This window comes from Pinus tabuliformis, chromosome 1_2 (assembly GCF_031772625.1).
Source record: "Pinus tabuliformis cultivar Carrire ecotype Pingquan chromosome 1_2, CPIR1, whole genome shotgun sequence".
Lineage (NCBI taxonomy): Eukaryota > Viridiplantae > Streptophyta > Pinopsida > Pinales > Pinaceae > Pinus > Pinus tabuliformis.
The window spans coordinates 350,936,455-350,959,127 of NC_142298.1; the positions used below are offsets into that span (position 1 = coordinate 350,936,455).

Sequence of the window (22,673 nt, forward strand, 5' to 3'; positions counted from 1 at the left end):
TAGTTTTGAGAAAAAAAAATATTAAACATTTGTTATCATATTTTCAACTTATCTCACTAGGGGAGGCTTCTATTGTTGTACAGTGACCATTGGTTGTTATAGTACTAGTCCCACACATCCATCAAAAAATCATCATAAAACATCAAAAAAATGCACATAAATAGTTTATATTAAGTTATATAAGTTATTAAATTATGTCTAAAATAGCCCATATATTGATTGGACAAACAGTTGTCAAACACCAAGCTTTAACATAACAAGTTGGCAATACATATTGTCCCAACTACATCCAACTCTGAATTACCAATTAAGTCAAAATGCACTACAAAACATTCCATTGAATTTTTTCCAGGAGTACACCAATCCCATCAAACAATCACCCATTGATTTCCACTAGAGCAACATATCCCATTGTTGGGTAATACCTACACAAGAACAAGTGAAATGTGTGTCAACCATATCTCCATATGTGTTTAACAATTCAACCTTATGAAGGCAATAAATGACACCATTCAATTCAAGAATTAGTTCAGAGGATACAATAAATGATGCCAACCCTTTCAATTCAGGAATTAAACACAAGAAAGCACAAGGATGAACCATTGGATCATGTACAAATCAATCCAGAACACACATTTGAATTTGGGGCATGGCAATCCATGCCAATCTTCCCTACCAATCAAATTCTACATTAAAAAAAAAAAAAAAAAACTATAAAACAACCTCAACCCTTACTGATTTGCATTTGAAACATTCATTCTACTCATTAGCTGCTAGAGACATACAATCAGAGTGTGTGCACAATGTTACATTCATTTTATTAATCAGCTACTGGAGACATATAATCAGAGTGTGTGCACAGTGTTACATTCATTCTATTGATTAGTTGTTGGAGACATACAATCAAAGTGTGTGCACAATGTTATCAGGTTAATTTTGTTGAATAATGTTAGCATATTGATTTTTTTACCATTATTTTTGCTTACTTTTGTTGTTGTTATTGTTTATATGATTCATCCATTGCCATAATGTTTACACAATATATTCCTTGATAGACAGATTCTAACATCATGCATTCTTTGAAAGATAGAGTTCACATGCGTTAGAGGTAATATTTGATTAGCAAAAGCACCCAAAAAACGAATAGCTAAAACACATAACCAAGAAACCAAGGAACCTAGGAACACTTATTACTCTGCCACGCTTCTTATCCTTATTCTGATATTGAGGGCTCCCTAATCTGATGTAGAAGAGGGATTAAGATCAAGACTACACCCTAATTGTACGAAGAATACAAGAACTGTGTAATTACATGCCCAAGTCTACATAGACTATTCACCAATTACCATTGCAAACAATATGTAGTGTTACAAAAAGAAGACTGAGCAAAATCAACATGTTTATTTTCTAGTGATGTATGCTCTCTGGTACAAGTTATGTTATTGTTTATACACCTCACATAATTTAACCTATCAAAGAAGTAATTGCGATCAAGCTGCAAACAAGGATTTGATAAACAATTTTAAATTATTTGCAACCCATAATTGTTTAGGGACACATGGCTTACCATGCACATAGTCCCAGAATTCAACAAAAGGAAATGTTAGATTGAAGTTATAGTACATAGCTAAAGCACTGATTGTTGTTGCTCATTGATTACAAAGGCCAATGAATTACCTTGTTTGCTAATACTACATTGACATGGTATTATTCATTCTATACTTATTTGCAAGAGTTGTGTACCTGTAATTGACTAGAGGCTTAGTGGGTTTTGGTTCTTCCGGCCTGTAGCAATTAGGGTATAATGAGTAGTGAACTGGGATTGTTGTTTGGTTAGATTAGCAGGTCCAGTTGGGTCAATGTCGAGATCAACAATTTTGTTTTTGGATCAGGGATTTCATGCTTGTATACCTTGAAAATATACATCAAATTCCATGCAATAAGCCTTATTTTAACTAAGAAAATTCCAGTGCATGAATGATTGGTGATCTACTAAGCAAAATCAACATTTTTTTAAAATCAAAGTTTCGTGGTAAATTTGCAAGTTGTTGCAGCCATGCAAAGAGTTTCTATTATAGATCGTACAAGGAACATGAGGAGGCGAGGGACCAAGGGGGCCCAACTGCAATCCAGTTCATCGAATGAGGATGGGGGGGGGTGATGGAAATGCTCCCAATTCTCCCAGCAATGTCGTTGAAAATGACATTGTGGTGGTAGATCATGCTATCCCACCATCAACCACAGAGCCACCTTCAACCACAGTGCAAGGTGCAAGTTCAACAAAGAAAATCAGTGCCATAAGAGGCTGGACAAAGCAAGACATGCTAGTTGCAATTGATGACATAGAGTTTAAGGGATATTCAATTCGTGCCTCTGCAAAAAAACATGGTATTGTTGCCTCTAACATACATTATTGGATAAATGGGTTGATTAATACAAAGTGTAGAGGGCTCGTTACAGTTATGATTGAAGAGGATGAGGACGAGGTGGTTGAGTGGTGTAAGGAGATGGCCCAATTGGGACATGGGTTAAATCTTATACAACTTAAATCCACAGTAGCTCAAATCTGTCAGCGGAGGCCAAACCCCTTCAAATATGGGGTTCCTGGTAAATCATGGTGGAGTGGGTTTTCAAAAAGGCATCCAGACCTTGTGCTACGTACAACCGAGGGCCTTGACAGAGATAGAGCTTTAAATCTACGCCCTGCAATTGTGTCCAAATTTTATAACACTCTTTTTGTTGCATATGAGAAACACTCGTATGCCCCAAACCATATAAGGAATTGTGATGAAACATGCTTACATGCATGAAGAAATTGTGGTATGCAAGTAATTTCCAAGAGAGGGCGCAGAAATGTGCCCAAGATTTTGTCTAGGAGCAGGGTGTGGATCATTATTCTTTTTGTGTCAATGCAATTGGTTCTTAAATCCCATGAGTTTATCTATTCAAAGGTAAAACTCAACTAGAAAACTATATACATAATTGTGAACCGAGTGCATGCATGGATACACATCTGCATGCATGGATGACAAATGAACTATTCTTGAATTGGCTTTGTCACTTTGTGGCATCTTCTGTACCAAGTGGTATCTCGCCTGAAAACATACACCTACCGATTTTAGATGGCCATGGAAGCCACATGGTTGTGCAGACAATTGAGGAGGCCAACAATTTGGGGATTTTGTGTAGTTTTGTCTTCCGGATTTATCGCATCCATGATTTTGTTGTATCGACGTTTCTAACCAACCTCTGTGGTTCATCATCAAGATCAGAAGGATCAGATGTGTGAAAAAGTCAGATTATAATGGGGTAATAAATATGGGATGGAGATGAGTGGAGCCAACATGTTTGATAATGTCCAAAAATAAATTTGGTTTAATTGATTAATTGTTATTATTAAATGTTTATTGAGTATGAACATAAAAAATAAAAATAAAATGAAATTCAAAAATCTAAAAAGAGAAAGGAGTTGCCCAAGGAAAAGAGAGTTGCAAGGATTGCAGCAGCAGAAGCTCGAGCAAAGGAAAGGTTGGAAAGACAAAAAGCAAGGGAAGATAAGGAACATCAAAAAAATTTGGCAAGGCAAGAGAGGGAGGCAAGAAAGGTTCAACAAGTGTTGGAAAAAGGAGGAGGGGTGACAAGTAAGGAAGACTATGGTCCAAGACAGTTTGAGGCAAATATGATGATGTCCAACACTCTGGACCACATTGCAGAGCATACACCATCATACCAAGACTTAATTAACATCCAAGTCCCCCGCTATCATCCAGGGGTTATGCCCACCTCTTATACCCCTACCAGTGCATGTTTAAATCCTAATTGTGTTTATCGGACACCTACACTCAGTGTTGGGGTTAGTAACACAAGAGGACACTTGGGCTAATCAGTGCCTCCATGGCTACAAGGAGCAAATTGGAGTCAAGCATATGGCAACATTCAAGCATATCCTAATAAGCCAATCTTGGATAGTCCACCATACTTGGGTCAAGAAAACAACTCAACAATTTTGGGCAATGCAAGAAATGGAGGCAATCAAGCATAGGGTTGGCATGGCTTAATTTTTGTAACCACATTGCAATGTGGATTTTGTAAGGATGCAATATGTTGCATGGTTAATATAATAGTTAATGGTTCTTGGTCCATTTCATGGTTAATATTAGGTAAGCAATTCTGAAGACACTTTCTGTATTAGGTTATAGCTGCATTCGAGGAAGGAATTGGACCTTTTCTCTGTTATGTCCATGGAGCACACCTTTTAGATTGGTTTCATAGTAGAAGCTACACTACTAAAGACCAATTTATATGACATAGATGTTGAACTTAAGCATAGAAGACACATGATGACATATCGATTAAGTTGAAGGACTTATTTCGATGTGAAGATCCAACTACAACAAGTATGACCAAGATAATCATGAACAGGTCTAAACACTTTAGCAAATGGCAAAAGTATACCCTTAGTAAAGAAACTATCTTACATAGTGACCATTGTATCTATAAGAAACATAAAAATTAATCAATCAAATAAATCTAAATTAACAAATTAAAAACATCAAACATGAATTGTGGCCTTTCATTATGTTATAATGAACTCTAAAGATTAGACAAGATCCAGATAGTGCAAAATAGTAATAATGAATTATTGCAATTTTGGAAGTAAGAGATAATCACAATATCATATTCTCATCACTATAAGATATTAGTAAGCCAAATCCAAAACAATAAATAAAGAACCAAATCCACTTAGTGTGGCAATGCTCTTAATATAACCAAGTGTTGAAACATGTATTAAAACAAATTCACAAATTATGGATTCAATTTGTTCTAACAAAGGCACTATATACCACACCAGGAGATATACCTTACCATATCCAACTTGCTACTATATAATTATGCCTCTATAAATGCTCAGACTAGTGCAATTAGATAAAGTTAAATCCATAAGAGTGATATCAACTCCATGTTGCACTGGCAAGTAAGATGTAACTGGTATAATTACTGTGTATTTAACTAGTAACCTACATTTAGTAGACTAACCATAAGCAATGCGAGCTAATGAGTGTTATAAATAGGTAAGCATTATGACATAGATAAGTAATACACTATTTAGCCTAGATAGCCTTTGCTGGGATTTTTAGCTTTTTGTGCTAGTAATACATATCAAGGTATTAATCAAACATGGTTACTAACTATATAACTCACATTAGAAGAGAAAGATTACTCCTATGGTCTAACATTAAAAATCAAATCTTTACCAAGAAAACAATATCCAAATTTTCAAACCCACATGCTCTGACAAACATTGAAACAATATTGTTAATCTCATTTAGTGCAACTTTACATCCATCCTATTGTCAAAAGGAATACATGTTGTCCTTCTAGCTAGGACTTTTAAGAGATTTCTGTGACAAGCACAGTTCAGAATAGCTCCTTAAAAGAACATACACAATAAATAAAATTATGCTTTTACTTGCATGTCAAAAACAGAACCCTGAAAAAGACAAATATATTTCTACAAGTCATTTCAATAAAAACATGGATAGATTTATTATGCTAGAGTCAATTGTTAACCAATTCCAAATATTTCACAATAGGAAAATATGGAAGTAAGCGGGTATGAGAATGATGATTCTGATCGGGGCTCCAAGATAGGAGACTCTGAGACCCATAAGGACATTACTGAGGACAAAAGATTCAACACAAACAATGAAGTCTTCAACTCTGAGAGTGACAAGTTGACAACAAGGAGAACTGTATAACGACTTACATATGGCAAGGTTGTGCAATAGCCAAATAACCGACACAATACACTGGAAAAAACCACATTTCCATATATGATTTTGAAAGAATTATATCACAGAAACTCCAACCTTTTCCAATTTTTTAATACACAGATCATCCAAAACTCCTCTTCCTGATTCTCAAAAATGAGAATTGAACATGAGATAGAGTCCTACCAGTCAACCTAACCGACAATCACTGAAACAACACTGGCTGAAACAAAGAAATAGCAATAATACATAGTAATACAAAGCGGTTAATAGGTATCCATTCTAACATGCAATATGGGTGTGAATTTCAAGCCTTGGGGAGACCATGCTTAGATTTGAATTAGCGTGTCCCAATTACACAAAACCCACACAACAAACTTACTGAATTCGGTGCATAGCCTGTGGCATCACAGCAAAACAGAGAAGAAAAAAAGAGCATCACTACAAAGATCGGTTAATACAAACTACGTCCTACTAATGCGCATTCCCAAAAATTGAACACAACCGGTAATTTCTCTTTATTCAAAATTTAGCATTTTCAAAAACCTTAAATAGAAATTTGAAGTTTGGTCTGGTTAAGCTCTATGCCTTAAACATACCTACATTAAGTCTAAAAGATCTGAACACAGTGGTTTTCACTTCCTAATTATTAAATAATTTCAAACAATAGCGAACCTTTTTAGCAGAAAGCCCCACTAACTAAGATTTGAAGATTTCATGGTCATAATTACTATGGCAAAACTGAGGATCTTCAACAAAACTTCACCAGCGACTCCTTCAAACTTACACGACATACAATTATACTGAGAACTGCACCATGGCAGTGTTGCACAAATTCTATTGCTTTTCTCCATAAAGTAATGATCACAGATACATTTTCGTTAAAGAAAATAAATAGTTTCAAATCGCAAAGCATTTTAGCTAATTTTACAACAACAATCCCCTTAAAACAACGATTAGCGTGTTAAACCACACTATTACATCACATAAACTCCAACAACTCAAACTTCTTCCATTTTTTATCATTCAAAACTCCTCTTCTTGATTCTCAAAAAATGAAAGTTGAACCTGAGATAAAGTCCTACCAGTGAACCCAACTGACACTCACTGAAGCAAAGAAATAGCAATAATACACAGCGATACACAGTGGGTAATAGGTATCCATCCTAGCATGCAATATGGGTGTGAATTTCAAGCCCTGGGAAGACCATGCTTAGCTTTGAATTAGTGTATCTCAATTACACAAAACCCACACAACAAATTTATTGAAGGTGTTTAAAAACACAGGTAGAGAAGTTGAACAAATGCACAATAATCCATTAGGTTGAATGTGTTTAAAAACACAGGCAGAAGAGTTGGTAGGACAAGTGTTCTACTTTCCAGTTGTTTGCTCGACTTCCTCCATGCCCACATTCCACAGGAACCCTAGATGCTCCAAAATCCTTAGCTACAACTCCAAATCACACATAGTGACCTACAAGATGGGAATTAACACTGTCGTGGGGTTAGACTTATAAAAACCTGCATAAAACAAACAAAATGCTCTCAAGATATCATAAAATCGCTAATTTACCTGAAAAGAACCCTCTAGAGCACGAAAAGGCCATATCCAGCACCGAACCGAGCTAAATCCAACAAAGTGTCAAATGAAAACGAATACCCCAATTGCTAGTGTGCGACGGGGAAGAACAACCAACCCAATAAACTAGACAAAATGGCATATCACAATCGAATGTCTCAAACAAGAACCAATCACACCCCATAACCCACTATCTACAGTGCTAAGAACGGTGATGGTTGTGATTAGCATTGCAGCAGGGCCACACAAGTACCCGAGAACCGAAACGTTCAACAACCATCCCTGAATATAATAACACTGCGTGTTCGAGAAGCCTCTAAGACAAAGGCCAAAATAAAGCCTAATCCACCCTAAATTGCGTAAACTAATCAACATGGCAAGTGAACAAGTGGATGTATGCAACAGACAGGAGTCGTACGACAAATCCATTCACTTACGTGGCATTTTAAAGTGTGAGGTGGGAGGCATTCGGCTAATGGCGTCCCTCCCCTATAGGTTTGCTCAAATTTCAAGTGTAGACATTTATTGGATTCAAAATTAAACTCCACATCCAACAAGTACCCACTTTACATTATTTACAAAAAATTACATGAAAAAATATGTTTCTTGAAATATATTGGACAACAAGTAATTCTACACCTAATGAATGCATCGTTGTTACTCTTGTAATGCTTTTACTTTATGCTCTATCATTCATGCTATTATGGTTAAAGAGATGATATAGTCAATCTTCGAAGCATTGATCAAAATTATCACATTGTATATGGATTCATCCTACATTGATCTTCATTAGGACTTTTCGTACTGTAGGTTATTTAGATAGAAATTCTTCTCTTGTGTTTCCGAGACAGGTGTTGATTTCATATTCACTCTTTTAGAATTGTAATTTTTCCATATGTATGAAAAATGTTGTTTATATTGTTAGATATAAAGCTTACATATATAATAAGTTCACTTTGTGACTTTAGGTTATGTTCATGTTCACTTTTTGTGTAAAGCAATCCATCTCACATTCATAAACAAAAATTACATTCTTAGTGAACAATGATATTGTAATGATCATTGATAAGAATACAAGTGATAACAAGCAAATAATACATGCAACAAATTACAAAAATGAAATATTCAGCAAACACCCATATAAAAGCTGCAAATGGAAAACTCCTGAGCCATTTTATTATATTTCTGCAAGTCAAATACAATAGATGATGGAATGGTGCACCTGGGCTTGTTTGAAATGACAAGCAAGACCAAACCCAAGTAGGAAAATAGACGAGTTGAAGGCTGCCCCGTTGCTTCACCAATCTGCACTGCGCTGCCTAGAAACTACTACTCTACTAAAGTTCGAATGGCTAGAAGGTGCACTAAAACTACCCAGAAATTTATATGCTTTTAACCCCAAACTCCTTGGCCCCCACAAAACCCCAAAAATGGTTTGGCCCAATTTGGACTTCCCAAAATCGACCCCCAAAGGCACTATTCAATCCCCAACAATTCTACACCGTCTCCTGCAAAGATACAACGTAAAACCCCACCTCCGAGTTTCAAAAAATTATGAAACTTTATATTTGGGATCCTTATCAAAAACCCAGAAAATCGCAAAAAGGATTTTGGCTTGTTTAGATTTCTAATTTTCGACCCCCTTGGAGCCTCACCTCAGCTCTAGCTGCCAATTTCGACTTGCTGGAAATTGCCTATAAATCCACCTGAAAACTTCTCCAAAATGTTGAGTTCACTTGTGTTATCCAATCCCTAACTCCTCGGATGATCTCTTGGCCCAACTCAGCTGCTCCCAAGTACCACGAAAATTTGTAGTGTGGCCTCTACACTGTCCCCCAACCCAGCAGTTCGAATTGATGGAATGTTGGCTCAGTTGGATGTAAAACCCAGCAAGAGCATTGGTATAATGTTGCTACCTCAACTCCCCAACTCCCGGACAAGCAATCAGATCTCTGCTTGCCTCAATATCCCTCTACGTGTTTCATGGCTGCCCAGAAATACACACTCCATGCTCTGCACTGGTTGGTGGTGATATGTCACTGCCCCAAAACCCCTAAAAACCTTGTATAACTGCCTCTCTAGGGCGGGCAGAGATGGTTCCCCAAAGTAGAAGTTGAATCTCCCACTTAAGAGATTCGTGGCTAAACAGTCGGTTGACTCAGCTAAACAACAAAGTGAACAGCCAAGTGATTTTGTTTGCAAGATGTATGAATGAATCCCAAAATGAGCGATGTGCCCTCCTTATAACTCCTTGGGCCTCCTTTGCCTCATGTGGGCCCCTCCATCCACCTATTCGGCTTTCCCTCCAAGCTATTCGAATGAGCCAATTCGAATTCCCATGTGGGTGACCCCCACATTCCATTAGCAAACAAATTAAGTTGAATTGCCTCCTAAGTCAAAAATGATGGGTTCTCTTCCTTAGCCAAAGTTGTGCAAAATTGTGCAGCAGCACCTTGTTACAGATGTGTTTGAGAAGGGACATGACAGATATATAAGGAGATAAACTCCATTGTAATAGATGCACTAATGATTCATTGATTATATCATATAGTGTTATTGTGAATATCTTCCTTTAAGCTTAGTTATGTTTCTCTATCCTATCTAGGCTTTTCTCATTTAGTGATCTAACTCATTTTGTAATATGGTACCAGAGCAAGGAAGAGTCTATGAGTCTAAACACATTCAAGAGACTTATGCCTTTGCAAGACAGTTTCCACTATTGTGATTTCAATGGTCTAGGTGCCATAGACCTAGGAATCGTTACCAGTGAATATGGATCCATGGATCACCAACATGTTTTCACTAACTTTAGAAGACGTGATTTTAGTGCTCTTAATTGGAAAAAAGAGAACCATTATAGGTGATACAGAAGGTAATAGTCAACTTAAGACTACATTATACTCAAGACACAATATAGTAGATCAATTAAAGATAATGGGGAGATAGAACATCATTATTGTAAGAAAATGGGTTACACAACTTGGCATTATAAATTTCAAGCTAAAGATGTTCTCAGGGGAAAGCTCCAAGACAAACCACATCTAGAAAATGTAGCCATTGTTAAAGATCATCCTAGTGTTAACAATGATGACGACCTTACTAAAGAAAGGAAATCTCGTGCATTTCAATATGCCCACAGTTTTAAGATATGAATGGATCTAATGCAAATATGACTCAACATGGATGGTTTACTAGATAGTTTGAGAGTGTGAATCTTGGGAATTATATCCTTACAAGAGTCACGAGACAACTTGATGGAGCACTGTGAATGTAGTTCAAGATGGATGGTTGTCCAATAATTTTAAAGATTCATAATTCAAGTGTTTAGGTAGGTGTACACTAACAACTTACGATAAATTTAGCTCAAAAGCTACGCCTTTAAAGGGGTTATAAGACAATGTGATGGAGCTCTACCTCGCCCAAGAATTATTTTCAAAGAAGAAACCTTTGAAGAATGTTTGGTTCGAATGTTTTAGTTTTCAAATAGCGTATTTTATCTTTAACTAGTAAGCCTTAAGACAAGGTGTTAGGATATAAAGTTTACATTTGAAATAAAGCCAATTTATGATATTAGGTTCTTTTCATGTTCACTTAGTGTAAAGTGACCCATCCCACATTTACAAGTAGAAAATGACATGCTTTGTGAGAAACAATATTAAAGGAGGTGAACTCCATTATAATAGATGCACCAATTATTCATTGATAATATCATATGTTGTTATTGAGCGTATCTTCCTATGAACTTAGTTATGAGGCTTAACCACATCTAGGCTTTTCTTATTTATGGTCAACTAGTTTTGTAATATATACTCATATACTCATATTTCATATTTCATTTATTGTTTGTTAATTTGTTGAGAAATATAATGATTCTCATAATTTGAATCACTTGAGACTCCCTTGTAGTTTGTATCTCTATTTTAATTTTGGAATAGTCATTCTATATCATTTCTACTAGTTTTGTAATATATACTCATATTTCATATTTCATTTATTGTTTGTTAATTTGTTGAGAAATATAATGAGTCTTATAATTTGAATCACTTGAGACTCCCTTGTAGTTTGTATCTCTATTTTAATTTTGGAATAGTGATTGTGTATCATTTCTACTAGTTTTATAATATATACTCATATTTCATATTTCATTTATTGTTTGTTAATTTGTTGACAATATATAATGAGTCTTATAATTTGAATCACTTGAGACTCCCTTGTAGTTTGTATCTCTATTTTAATTTTGGAATAGTCATTATGTATCATTTCTAGTGATGTATTGATTGATAACATTTCAACATCAAATTTTTGGTGTTGATTGGCTCTGTTTTGGGTCCCTTCCCCATAGTTTGAGTTTTAAGTGTTGACATCTTCCTTTATTCAATTAGTCTAATGATTGTTTATTTGTTAACAAATTGTTTTAGCTCTTTATGTTGTGTCTTTTTCTCATCCTTATTGATTTGTGCAAACAATTTTTTATTATAATTCCTTCTAAAATTTTTGGTTTTTTTTGTTTTTTCTTTCATAATAGTTCTTGTCAAAATTTTATTTTTTTGTCATTCAAAATGGATTTCATTAGATGTTCAAAATTGCATAGCGTACAAAAATGCTCTCAACAACCACCTCTCCCTCATTTCGGCAAAACTTTTTGAGATTGGGGTTGGAGAATACCAAGATAGACAATTTACATATATTATTTTCGAATGGCTTTGAGGCCTTAACATTTTATGCGAGACACAAAAAGAAACCAGAATTAATGGCAATGAATCAAGGAGGGGGATGGAGGGGCATTACAGGGGGAGATGCAAAGAAACCAACATGGTCATGAATGTGGGAGTCAATATGCTCCACACATGCCTCTAAGCTGCGGAGATGGTCATTTTTGCGACGTTGGTTGTGCTTTAGGTTAACAATGTAAAGTTTGAAACATAAACTATAAACTCAAAAGGGAACTCTAGCAAACACATCCCCCAAAAACATGAAAAATCAACTCGAAAATGAAAAGTGTTGATGTTGGAATAACACTTTTTTTTTTAAGGTAAATTTTCAACATGTTTTAAAAATGGCAATGAAAACCATTTTTTGGTGCAAAAATTATGCAAAAAACACCCTGAAATCGAAAAGTGTTGATGCGTTGATGTTGAAATAACGTTTACTTTTTTTTTCAAGATAAATTTTCAATATTTTGAAAAAATGGCGTAAAAGATTTATAATGACTCCAAAAAACATTAAAATTTCAAAAAAATAATGAAAACATAAATTTAAAGATAAAAACAAAAAGTTACAAAAAATAACAAAAAGTAAATAAAAATATATATAATAAGAAAAAAAATCAAATAAAATAAAATATTAACTTAAAATATATATATAATAACAAAAACATGTTCTCTAAAATAACCCCATAACAATAAACGAACGACCAAAAAAATAAATAAAAAATAAATAAAATTTAAAAACTATTAAAAAAAATAAAAAAAACCAAAAACATTAAAACAAATTTAAATAATTAAAAAACAAAAATTAAAACAAACTAATAAAAATTTAAAAACTATTAAAATTAAATTTAAATTTTTTTAAAAACATATAGAAAAAATAAAATAAAAACAAAACTAAAAATAAAGTTACATAATGAATTAAAAATTTTAGAACATTAATATTAAAATCTTAAGGAGGCGGGGTAGAAATCTGATTTGGATTTCAACCCCGCCCAAGGTCACGCCCCCTAACCTTTGGGCGGGGCTAAAGTCCGATATCGAACTTCAGCCTCGCAAAAGGGCCAGGAGGCACAGCCCTAGGCAGGGAAAACTGCGTGAAGCTCCGCCCTCCCAGGGTTGCGCCCCCCGAGAACGATATCGGACTTCAGCGCCGCAAAAGGGCCAGGGGGTGCAACCCTAGGCAAGCAAAACTGCGTGAGGCTCGCGCCCAGGGTTGCGCCCCCTAAGACCTTAGGCGGCGCTGAAATCCGCTTCTCAGAATCAGAGATCAGCCCCATCCACACACACACACACATATAACACAATTGTTTTTGTTAATAACTTCTTTTTTAAGTGAGCAACGCTGAAATCCAATTTTAAAATATTTAATTAATTTTTTTCTTTTAATTTGATTTTTGTTGTTTTTTTCTTATGTTTTTTTTTTAATTTTAATAAGTTTTCACCTGATGTTAATTTGTTTTTATTTTTGTTTTTAAATTATTTAAAATTGTCTTAATTTTTTTGGTTTGTTTTGTTTAATTTTCTAGTTTTTTCCTAATAGTTTTTTAAAAAATTGTATTTTTATTTATTTATTTTTATAGTTTAAAATATATATATATATATCATTTACAATATATGTTTTTTTAATTCATTTTTTATGTTTTTTGTCTTTTTTATATTTGTTTTTTAAGTAATCAACATTTAAAAAAAGAAAAATAAGACAACTAGAAAATTTGTTAAGTAATCAACATTTAAAAAACAATTGGACATACAAAAAAAAGTGTCAAAAAATGTAACATTTAAAAAAAATATCCACAAAATATAAAGTGTCAAAAATAAGCCCTCTAAAAAAAGGGGTTGATGCTGCATCAACACGTTTCAAAATCAGCATGAAAATCACTAACATTTAAAAATAAATATTTATATTTGATACATAAGAAAATTTAAAGTGTCAAAAATATGCTACGAAAAAAAATATATATGTATTCTGCATCAACACTTTTCAAAATCGGTTGACTTTTTTGCTACCTCAATGAAACGGATAATCATATCAAGGCCCGTTTCAAAGTTTACATTGTTGGTTGTCCAACTGCTCCGTAATGGTGTTCTGAGCGTATTGAATGTCAGTGAGATAAGCAACAATTTCATTGCAGTCTTCGTACCTATGGTCCCAGAGAATGTCAATGTCAATTTGAATGTGTCGCAGATGCTCATCGATCGATTCCATAGAGGTAGGACCTACTAGGCGGCTTGGAAAATTAGCAGGGGAAAGAGTCTTGACATCCTTTGTTTCATGACTGGAAGAGGTAGCAAAGGACGAGTGATGCCCTGGTACAGGGCGACTTGCCTGGGCCTACTGCCCCTGCTTGCAACGAGGGCGGCCCCACTGGCGTGGCATTTTGTTGTGACCAGATTGTGGCAACTCGCAACAAGGGGAGCCCGCAGAGAAAGTTGTCAAATAACTGTAGAGAAAACAATCAACACCCTACCCGCAGACCCACAGTCCCAAGCAAGGATGAGCTCCTATCCCAATACTGCTACCAGGACAGTGAGAGAGGCTCCAATTTACCCAACCCAGGTGTCGGAGCAGAATACCTCTGAGACACCACCCGAATGTTGCGCATGAACATGACCCCCACCCCCAAACGCTGGCCAAGAGACTGTAAAGTCCTTCGGGCCAAAGGCGAGACCCAACCTCATAACATAAATTCCCAAATGCCACATGAAAACGCACACACCTGTAAAGTTCTACGATGGTCCGCTCAAGCAGGGGAGGATCCAAGAGCTGGCGGAGTGATGAAAAGCCTTTATTTCCACTAGAAGCGAGCGAGAAGAACCACATCGCAACTACCTGCGTACCAAGGTCCCAAGGGCAGACCAAGAGACCAATGTCAAACCACTTCAAGTTGTCGCAAGTGTCATCTACCTTCCACACCCAAGGCTAGAGCCCCAGTGAGACGCCATAGACACAGGTCCGACTACTCTCAAACTCATGACCACCCAAACTAATTGCCCAAAATGTCAAATTGAGCCAAAACATGCACCTGGGTTCAAATTTATCCTCAGAGCGCTTGAGTGTCATGCCAGTGTAGTAATTAGTCGGTCTTGTCATCGTCGCAGTGTAAATGGGCACATGGAAATGAGGAAAGCTCGGATCGCCGATCACATGCCAAATGTACCGACACATGCGCACCCCATCGAAGGAGTTCTTGTAAAATTTCTTTCTAAGAACTTGATTTCCAATTTAATTTTTATTGTACTTTTCATCATTTCAACTTTTTTATTTATGCTAGAAATCACTCATTATAATTTCTTGGAGGATAATTTTTTTTCATCTTCTCTAATAATTTTTTGTTGAATTTTTTTATTGAGATCTTGATTCCCCTATTCCAATTTTTTATTGCAATGTTGATAGATGGCTAGTTTATATTTTAAGAATTTCAATTCATGAAAGCCTATTTTCTTTAATTCCCTCTAGTCTTAGAACATATCTAATCATATTTAAACAGGCTCAGCCCCGTACCAGACTCCATATGTGGAATATCCTAGCGGATAAACTCCCTACAGGTACCACCCTTAAAAAGCGGGCTTTCACAGGTCCAACTTGGTGTGTCCTCTGCAAACATGAGGAGGAATCGACGGCTCATCTTTTCCTTCACTGTGAAGTCACCATGAACATATGGACACAAGTCACACAGATGCTTAATCTTAACACTGTCTGGCAAGGCGCTGATATTCACACTGCTTGGGATCATTGGTGGACTGCGGTGTCCTCTGAAAAGGCCAGGAACCTTCCGCTGGTGGTCTCCTGGTACATTTGGAACAGTCGAAATGCCATTATCTTTGAGGACTATAAAGTCACCTGGCATCTTCTCCCGTCTTCTATCTGTGCGGCCTACACTGAAATACCCTTCGAGCATAAATCTAATACTCCTCGCAACATTCAGCCTGAAATCATAAACAAGGAACAGCCCTGGGCTTATTTTGATGGGGCTGCGCCCCTACAAGGATGTGGGGGGGGTATCGTTCTCCATATAACTGACACACATTACTATCACTTGAGACTGGGATTGGGAATGGGCTCAAATAATTTTGCTGAGCTGATCACATTGAGACATCTTCTATATTTTGCTCTTACCAAACAGTGCAGACAAATTCAAATATTTGGGGATTCAAAGATTGTTATTGATTGGGCAAACAACATTTCTACTTGTCATGCATATACTTTGAAACATATCTTGGAAGAAATTGTTTTTCTAAAAACACATTTTGACCGGATCACTGTTTCTCACATCTACAGGGAAAGAAATGCGCTTGCTGACCGGCTCTCGAAAGAAGCGGCGGATCGTCACATAGGAGATTGGCAGATTGAAGAGTACACTCCAGAAGGCATGCACAGCTACTACCACCGCCCATATATCGACGGCCTTCTACAGGGGGATCCCCCTGATACATAGAAATTTTTTGATATACATGGGTTTTATTGTATACATCAGTCACCAATCGGCTCTATGTCTATAATTTTCTGTACGAGGATGTATAAGCCTCTGTTACTTGTTATATTTTCCTGGTACATAACTCTGATATATTTCCGGCACTTTGTGATGTGGATACTGTTTCACAGTATCTACCATTTTTGACATTACAGGATGGATTATAAATCCTCGGATCAGTGGTTTATGCCACATTACAGCATATGCTTCGGCATCAACAACATGTAATCTCTGTTATTATCTTTATAATAGAAATTGCGAACTCTATTTCTTCGGAAAAAAAATATCTAATCATATTTACAATAAATATTGGCCAAATTATCAATAATCATTTATTTATATGAATTTGAATTTATATTATAGGTTTTTATTCAACAATACAATCCTTACCCTAGGATCAGAGTAAAAACTCCTAATGTAGGTTCCAAATTACAAATATCTAATGTATGGTCCTTTTCTAATCCTTCAATTTGTTCCTTAAATTGTTTGATCTTCTAGATATTTTGAAGCAATTTTAATTCATTCATTATCATTGATAACCACTTTTCGAAAAAATTATCCAAGACATCATAATATCATCATCATTGTTTCTTTATATGAATTGTCATCATAATTGTTGATTCATATGAATATACCATGATTAAATAATAAAACTCTCATAACATGTATTTTAGCTTCTAAATATTAAATGGGTGTCTTTCCTTTTTAATTAGCGCTTTTAAACTACATAAATCACTAATTACAGGACACAACACATATTCAGGGATTGTTGAACAAGCCATTTATAAATATTATCTTGGTTCTCGAGTAAGAACCATATTGCAACTTGCAACTACCTCCAACATATCAAAGCCTTGTAATGGGGATTCCACTACCTTCCAATCCAAAACCTTTCCCTCTAGCAAAGTATATTCAACCATATATCACATCCAAAGAAGAGACAATGAATTGACTTGTCCTTTTATATATACTTTGATACTATATTATCTGAGAAAAAAATTGGTACCTTATGTTAAGATATCTGGAATTTATTCTTTATTTTTGTACCTCCAATACAAAGCACATCAAACGCATTCTTCAACTTCAAAGTTATCTTTGGCATAACCCTAGTGGTGATGGAGAAAACGATATTTAGCCACTGTGAAATAACATGTATAGGAAGTCTTCAATATGAGCGAAATTGATAATTTTAGATAACAATGGTATGTTCTATGCTTAAGAGTAATTTTACTTCAATTTTCTTATAAGCCCAATATCAATATCTAGATTAGCAATCACATCAACCTGATAGTAAAATACAGATAGAACATAAACAATAACAGTATAAAACAGGGCAAGACAAGAGGACACAAGATATGGCATCAGCGAGGGACAAACCCCAATGTGGGGAAACCCTTGATCAATTCTTCTTATAATTCTTCAAAAGTTCAACTAAGAAAGAGAGAGTACAATATACAATTTTCACTTGCCCAATCAAAGTGAAATATGACCAGTCAAACAACAGTAACAGAAAGCCCTAACCAGAAAGTCAACGTGGGTCAACAACGTAGATTTTGACCTCAAAACAACTCAGTCAAACTCGGTCAACTCGGCCTGCATCAACTTGTCAAATCAGTGCAAAAAAGTCCAGTGAAATCTACTCAATGCTACAGCAAACCCTTTTGCAGTCAACGTTGGTCAAACCGCTGTCAAACAGCCTCGGTCTATGTGCCCAGAAATGCGGCCTACCCAAACAGAGATCCTCCACACAAAACCGCAGTCAACACTAGTCAATGCAAGTCAAAACAACCTCATGCAATTTCGGTCAACGACTGCAACAGAAAAGTATAGTGCTTCGCACGTGTGGAGAGTTGCCTCTGAAATTCGTACCTAATCAATGAAAGAGAAGAACGAGTGTGAGATGAGATACCAAAATGAGGAGGTTCCTTATATTTATATGCAATGTTGTGGGCTTGAGGGTGCAAATTAGATGGTTGGCCAACCTTGACAATTTGTCCATAATCAAAATAAATTCATAATTCAATTTGTACATATCAGAATGGGATGATCTTTAGATCAATCCTACACACCTTGGAGAGAGGAATCCAATAGAAATATTAGCTGCCTCATATGAGTTGTCCAAGGTGAAGTTTGGCCCTAGTTGCCAAATTTAACACTCCCTCTCAACTAGGAGAGCTTCACCTGCCAAGTTGTCTGACAATTTGTACCATCTCTGTCTCTGCTCTGCTCTGCTTTGTTGAACCCTGAAGAAAGAAGAAATGATCCAGAATGTATCATACCATTCTCCACTGACCCAAAGTCAATCTCCAATAATAGAGAGTGTCATACTGCTCTTAACTGACCCGAAGTCAATTTCCATTAATCCCAGATCAATATCAACATCCTAGCATAGGGAGTACGGTAGTACACGATGTGTCCATCGATAGTACTATGGTCCCTATCCTCATTTCCCTACTCATTGGCCAAATGAGAGGTACTTTGCATGAGTCTCACACTGCATGGGTAGGATGCGCCGGCAGGAGAAGGTGAACCACTCATCTTGCTCATATGCCATAGGAGAAGGTGAACCACTCAACCTATGCATATGTCACCATGGGGTATCACAGGGGAAGGTGAACCATTCACCCTGTACATTGCGCACCATTAGGGGAAGGTGAACCACTCACCCTATACATCGCACACCATTAGGGGAAGGTGAACCACTCACCCTATGGTCGCTCATCACTCCAAGAAGTACCCCAAGCCCCCCAGAGCTCCCAGAGCTCAACATCCATCTCATACGGGACCCTCATAAGAGGGTCTCTCCACGACTCCAAGTCGTTCATGGAAGGTTAAGAATTTGACCTTCCCCAAGGGCTTCGTAAGAATATCGACGACCTGATCATCAATCCCAATGTGTTGGAGCCTTATTGCTCCCCGTTGTACCATATCCCAGATAAAGTGGTACCTAATATCAATATGCTTGGAGCGGTCATGAAACACGAGATTCTCAGAAAGACGAATCCCACTCTAGTTTTCGCAGAAGATCACAATGGTATCCAACACATGTCCAAACAACTCACTAAAGAGCTTCTTCAATCAAACAACTTCACAAGAGGCCATACTAGCAACAATGTATTCAGCGTCAGCGGTGCTCAAGGCAACCAACTTTTGCTTCCTGCTCATCCATGATATTGAAGCAGAACCTAAAGAGAAGCAACATCCATATGTGCTTTTACAATCCATCACATTGCCAACCCAGTCTGCATCAATGTAACCATGCAACCACACATTCCCAGCAGTGTATCTCGAGCCATAAGTGTTTGTGCCCCAGAGATATCTCAAAAGATTCTTGGCAGCAATCCAATGTATGGATGAGGCTCGACCATAAACTAACTCAATGTATTCACTGCAAAACATATGTCCAAACGGGAGTTCACCAAGAACATCAGGGCCCCCACGAGTTGACGATACTCAAAAAGATTTCCCAAATCGGGCCCAACAACATTTCCACATAACTTCTTGAAGTTAAGTTCCATTGGAGTAGTCACAAACTTGCAATCTACCATCCCAAATCTTTCAAGTAGCTTCACAATATATTTTCCTTGAGAAAGGAAAATCTCACCTAGCTTTTGCCAAACCTCCAACCCTAGGAAATAATGCATTAGTCCTATGTCCTTCATTTCATATTCGGAAGCCAACTCCCTCTTACATTGAAGAATAAGAGGGTTTGCACATGTCAGAAAGAGATCGTCCACATAGAGTACCAAGATGAAAGGTCTATCATTCTCAACCTTAAAGTAAAGGTTTGGATCAGCTTCACTTCTTGTAAATTCAAACATCATTAGATAGCTATTGATCCTCTCATACCAAGCCCGAGGTGCTTGCTTTAATCCATAGAGGGCTTTCTTCAACCTTCATACATGTATCACGATCTAGAACTTCAAACCCATCAGGTTGTTCTACATAGGCTTCCTCCTTAAGTGAACCATGCAAGAAGGCAGTTTTGACATCCATCTGGGGTAGATTCCATCCTTGCGAGGCAACAAGGGCTGTAATCAAACGGATGGTGGTGTAGCGGGCAACTGGTGCAAATATCTCATCATAATCTACACCTTCCTTTCGAGAGAAGCCTTGAGCAACAAGTTTGGCCTTGAACTTTTCAACACTTCCATCAGCTCCATGCTTGATCTTATAGAGCCGTTTCGAGGTGATAATGAATTTGTCCTCGGGTCGAGGGACCACATCCCAGACATCATTCTTTATAATTGGCTCATACTCTTCATTCATTGCATCCTTCCAAACTTGGTGCTTTGCAGCTTCTTCGAATGTGCAAGGCTCATATTGAACAATGGTGCTCATTGCAGTTAAGTACCCTTGGTACCTATTCGGCTTCTTGCTTTCATGAAATGTCCCTCTAGGTGCAACATGTCTCTTGGCATCTTCGAGAGTCTCCCTAAACCATGAGGATCTCCTTTTCGAGGAAGAGGGCTCATGAGCGGGTGGATCAATGGGATCCATTGGTCCTTCAACAATGGGCAATGGCTCATCCTGCGGTTCCCCTGGCTTTCCTGAATCTGCTTCTTTGTCCTTCCTTGGAAGAGGAAGGTTATTAATCTTCCCAAGGGCAGCATCCTTATCGAAGGTGACATCATGACTTATCTCCACTTCTCTTTGGCCAAGCACATAGATTCTATATGCCTTAGAAGTTTCACTATAGCCCAAAAATGTTCCTTTTTTCCCAGAAGCATCCAATTTGCTTCTCTTTTCTTTTGACACATGAAAATATACGAGACTACCAAAAATTCTAAAGTGAGAAACATCAAGTTTATTCCCTGTGAAAACTTCGTCGGGGGTTTTGGAGTCCAATGCTTGATGAGAGCATCTATTTTGAACATACACGGCGGTGTTTGTAGCTTCGGCCATAAGAACTTCGGAAGGCTTTGATCATGAAGCATGGCATGAGTGGCTTCTATGATAGAACGGTTCTTTCTTTCAACAACACCATTTTGCTCAAAATCATATGCGGTAATAGTCTCCCTCTTAATGTCAGCTTCTCTACAATCATTTGATTCATATTCGGTTCCATTATCGGACCTCAATATTTTGATCTTCTTTCCGGTTTGACTTTCAACCAAAGCTTTGAAAGAACAGAACCATAAGAATACTTTGTCCTTCTTCTTCAAGAAATATATCCAAGCCTTGCGAGAGAAATCATCCATAAAGATAGCATAATATAAATATCCTCCCAATGAGTTCACGGGCATCATACCAGATAGATCAGAATGAACCAATTGCAATATGTCAGTAGTCTTGCTATCACTTGAAGGTAATGGTCCCTTTGTATGCTTTCTTTTAACACACCCCTGACAAACACCTTCAAGTTCTACTTTAAATTCGAGCATACCTGTCACCATCTTCCTCACATCGAGTAGAGCCTTATAATGTAGATGAGCAAACCTTTGGTACCATAATTCGGATTGAAGTGATGTGTCGAGAGACATAACTCCCAATGAGCTTCCTCCAACTTGATATAACCTATCAACCCTGAAGCCAAGTGTAAATGCATCTTTGGATTTTTTATTCCACACACGTTCCTTTCCATCGATGAATGCCACCTTGAATCCTTTGTCCTCCATCGTCGAGATAGACACCAAGTTTTTCTTTAGATCAGGTACATATAGTACTTCTTGTAGATGAATGATGTTACCTTGATTCAATTGAAGAGTAACATTCCCAACTCCCTTCACGAGATAGGTGGCATTGTCTCCAAGGATAATTTCCAAATTTGTATCATTTTCAATCAGATTTGAAAGAGCTCCCTTATACCCAGTGAAGTGTCTTGAGGCACCACTATCAATCAACCAATTTCCCAAAGTGTCGGAGGAGATGCAGTGGAGAGGGAAGATATAAGATAAAATTCTTTTTGCTTGTTATCAACAACATTAGATTCACCATACCTGGTGTTTCTTGATCTCTTGGGAGGGCAACCATTTCCTTGATGAGGAGCGGGAGCATTCCTTTTTCCTCAATTGTTGAATTTGTCATTCCTTTTATTGTTGTTCCCCCTGAAATTGTTGCTCTTGTGGTTGTCATCATCATGAGGTGTATCCCTTCTATTACACTCCCTAGCATAGTGGCCAAACTTGTTGCAAATGAAGCA

General features: G+C 37.0%; 1 protein-coding gene across 4 annotated transcripts in view; it reads right to left on the bottom strand.

The window, feature by feature from the left end:
- Window positions 1-383: 383 nt before the first annotated feature.
- LOC149205812 (uncharacterized) overlaps window positions 384-22,673 on the bottom strand; it is a 51,945-nt gene continuing 29,655 nt past the window's right edge. Inside the window, exon 3 of one of the 4 annotated variants that reach the window (XM_089395160.1) lies at window positions 384-425. In XM_089395160.1, coding sequence (XP_089251286.1) covers window position 425 — 1 coding nt within the window. In that variant the 3' untranslated portion in view covers window positions 384-424. Of the gene's footprint in view, window positions 426-6,817; window positions 7,266-17,620; window positions 17,638-22,673 lie in introns of those variants that run through there. The other 3 variants (XM_089395161.1, XM_089395157.1, XM_089395162.1) reach the window with 3 other exon arrangements.